The sequence below is a fragment of the Pyxicephalus adspersus genome, unplaced genomic scaffold, assembly GCF_032062135.1.
Source record: "Pyxicephalus adspersus unplaced genomic scaffold, UCB_Pads_2.0 Sca441, whole genome shotgun sequence".
Lineage (NCBI taxonomy): Eukaryota > Metazoa > Chordata > Amphibia > Anura > Pyxicephalidae > Pyxicephalus > Pyxicephalus adspersus.
Genome location: NW_027317448.1, coordinates 11,626 through 14,370, shown reverse-complemented (window position 1 = coordinate 14,370; position 2,745 = coordinate 11,626). Strand labels below are relative to the sequence as shown.

Sequence of the window (2,745 nt, the reverse complement as noted above, 5' to 3'; positions counted from 1 at the left end):
TCACTACTGCCCCCATTCTCTGTGGGGCTGGATGTACTGTCTACCCCGCAAGGCAGTGTTCCCTGGCACGATGAAGTGGTGAACTCACCATAACCTCACATTTTGATTTTTATAATATTAGCAGGGAAAACAGACTACAATGTGACTATAAAAGTTTGCATTGATAATTAAAGAAGACCTTTCTTTCTCTTTTCCTTATCAGGATACCACGATCACCCCATTCCTGACATCGGTGCTTAATGACCCCTCGCAGTGGGCGACACCAGAACAGTTCAACCCTGAGCACTTCCTGGATGGGGAGGGACAATTTCACTATCAGGGGGCCTTCATGCCATTCTCAGCAGGTAAGAATCATGGAATTATTCTGTCAGGGCCTAGCTAAGGTGACATGCATCATTCTCTGCTTCTCTGGCTTCTCAAATTGGAACAATTCAGGGAAAACTAAAAATAGATTAGAACATTATTACGGTCCAGTTGCTTCTATTCCTCCTTCTGGTGTTTCTGCCTCACCCTCAATTCTCCCCTTTTTCATCTGTAGGTAAGCGTGTTTGTGCTGGGGAGAATTTGGCTCGAATGGAGATTTTCCTTCTTTTCTCCGCTCTGCTGCAGAAATTTACCCTGAAGTTGCCTCCAGGAGCTGAGCGACATGACTCCAAATGGCTGCATGCTAACAAAACTGACATTATAGTGAATACTGAGCTGTGTGCCATTCCAAGAATATTGCCCACCAAGTAATCTGTAATAATCCAAGCCAAGTATATGGAGACGAGACTTCCCAATATATATATACTGGGATGGTGGGGTTTACCTGCAAGCTTACCAATAAATTTAACAATGAAGAGAAACACAACGTAGTATATGATGTGTGGAAATATGAAATATAAAGAAAAGTTTTATAATTGGGAGGAAAATTGGGGGGTGTGGGAGCTTTATACCTAAGGTTCTTCCAGAGGTGATTAGGGGATCGGTTAGGGGTGAACAGCGGCAGATTGATCTACCCCGTAATGGTCTCAATGATCTGGTGACGGTGATGGGAGCAGTGCCAGGTCAGATACATTTCTTCTCTCATCCCTCAAGTAAATAACCCTCCAATATTCTTTCTAGCTCTCTGTAAAATGGACTTCTTTTCCCATAATTCACCAATGAGTGCCCTGCTCTAATGACTCCCAGTGTAAGGAGTCCTTTCTCACTGGCACCAACATTCAGAAGCTCCTCTCCACTGGTATAACTAATAGGTTAGGTTGAAAAAAGACATCCATCAAGTTCAACCACTGGGGAAATAAACATATCCCAGATATAAAACCCTATAAGACATAGTTGGTCCAGAGGAAGGCAAAAAAAACCCAGGTACAATTTGCTTCAACAGGGGAAAAAATTCCTTCCTGATTCCATGAGGAAATTTGATGTACCCTGGATCAGCAGTCTCTGTTATCTTTACTATAAATCCTTAATACCCAGTTTTATTCTGTGCTTCTAGAAAAGCATCCGTTTTAGAACTTGTAGAAACTCCTTCCTGAGGGAGCCGATTCCACATTGTCACAGACCTTACAGTGAAGAATCCCTTCCTTATCCGGGGCTTAAACTTCTTTTTCTCCAAAACGCAAAGAGTGCCCCCTTGTGCTTTGTAATGACCTGAAAGTGAATAACTGAAAGAGATTTCTCTATATGGAGCATTTATATATGTATACAGGTGATCATATCCCCCCTTATACGGGAGAATAGATTCAGTGGGCAGCATGGTGGCTCAGAGGTAGCAATTTTGCCTTTGCAGCGCTGGGTCCCAGGTTCGAATCTCGGCCAGGACACTATCTGCATGGAGTTTGCAGGTTCTCCCCGTGTCTGCGTGGGTTTCCTCTGGGTACTCTGGTTTCCTCCCACATCCCAGAAACATGCAGTGAGGTTAATTGGCTTCCCTCTAAAAATTGACCTTAGACTGTATATATGACATGGTAGGGACATTAGATTGTGAGGGACAGTTAGTGACACAACTATGGACTTTGTACAGCGCTGCGTAATATGATGGCGCTATATAAATACTTTGTAATAATAATAAATTCAGTTCAGCTAATCTCTCCTCATAGCTGATGAAATAACAGGAGGGGAGAAGGTGAAGAATCTCTAATTACACTGGGGAATGCATTTTTGTTGAATTCGATTTTACACTTGTTTTTTTACTAATTTTTGGGTGGTGATTCCAGAAATGAATTAGTTTTTTGCTATCACATCCAGTTTTTACGATACAGGGTACCCTCCAAGTTTTACAAACAATGAAAAAATAATGAAATCGCTTGAATGTACTGTTTATTTAAATTTTTTTGTTCCTACAAAGGATTTATTGTTGTTTTATGACTTTTTTTTACATTAAAACATTTGAAAATTGAGCAGGTAAGTGGTTAAGGTAAAAATTTACACTTATAGCTTTTCCTGCAGTGTTCAGTGTTCATCCCGCCGGATGCTCCAACAATAGTCAGCCATCATATGTACATCCCATCTACCCTGATACCGTCCTTCCATGACCTTCATATCTTGGGGGAATCATTCACCTTGCTCATCACTGACTGCACCAAAGTTTTCCGGGAAGTTAGAAAGATGGCCATGCAGAAAATGCACCTTGATGCTCATATTGCAACCAAGCATTTTGTATCTCTCCAAGAGTTTCTGGACAATTTCTGTGTAATTATTTGCTCGTGTGTTTCCAGGAAAGTCCTGACAATGGCTTTGTATGATAACCAAGCATTCTTTTCC

The 2,745-nt window shown here is 41.5% G+C and overlaps 1 protein-coding gene across 1 annotated transcript; it reads left to right on the top strand.

Moving 5' to 3' along the window:
* Positions 1–204: 204 nt before the first annotated feature.
* Positions 205–837, top strand: LOC140345048 (cytochrome P450 2C3-like; the record flags this gene model as incomplete). The annotated part of the gene is given in 2 exon segments (XM_072432213.1): positions 205–344; positions 539–837. Coding segments are annotated over 2 exon segments (337 nt in total), but the record flags the coding sequence as incomplete, so codon positions are not given.
* Between the last annotated feature and the right edge of the window lie 1,908 nt (positions 838–2,745).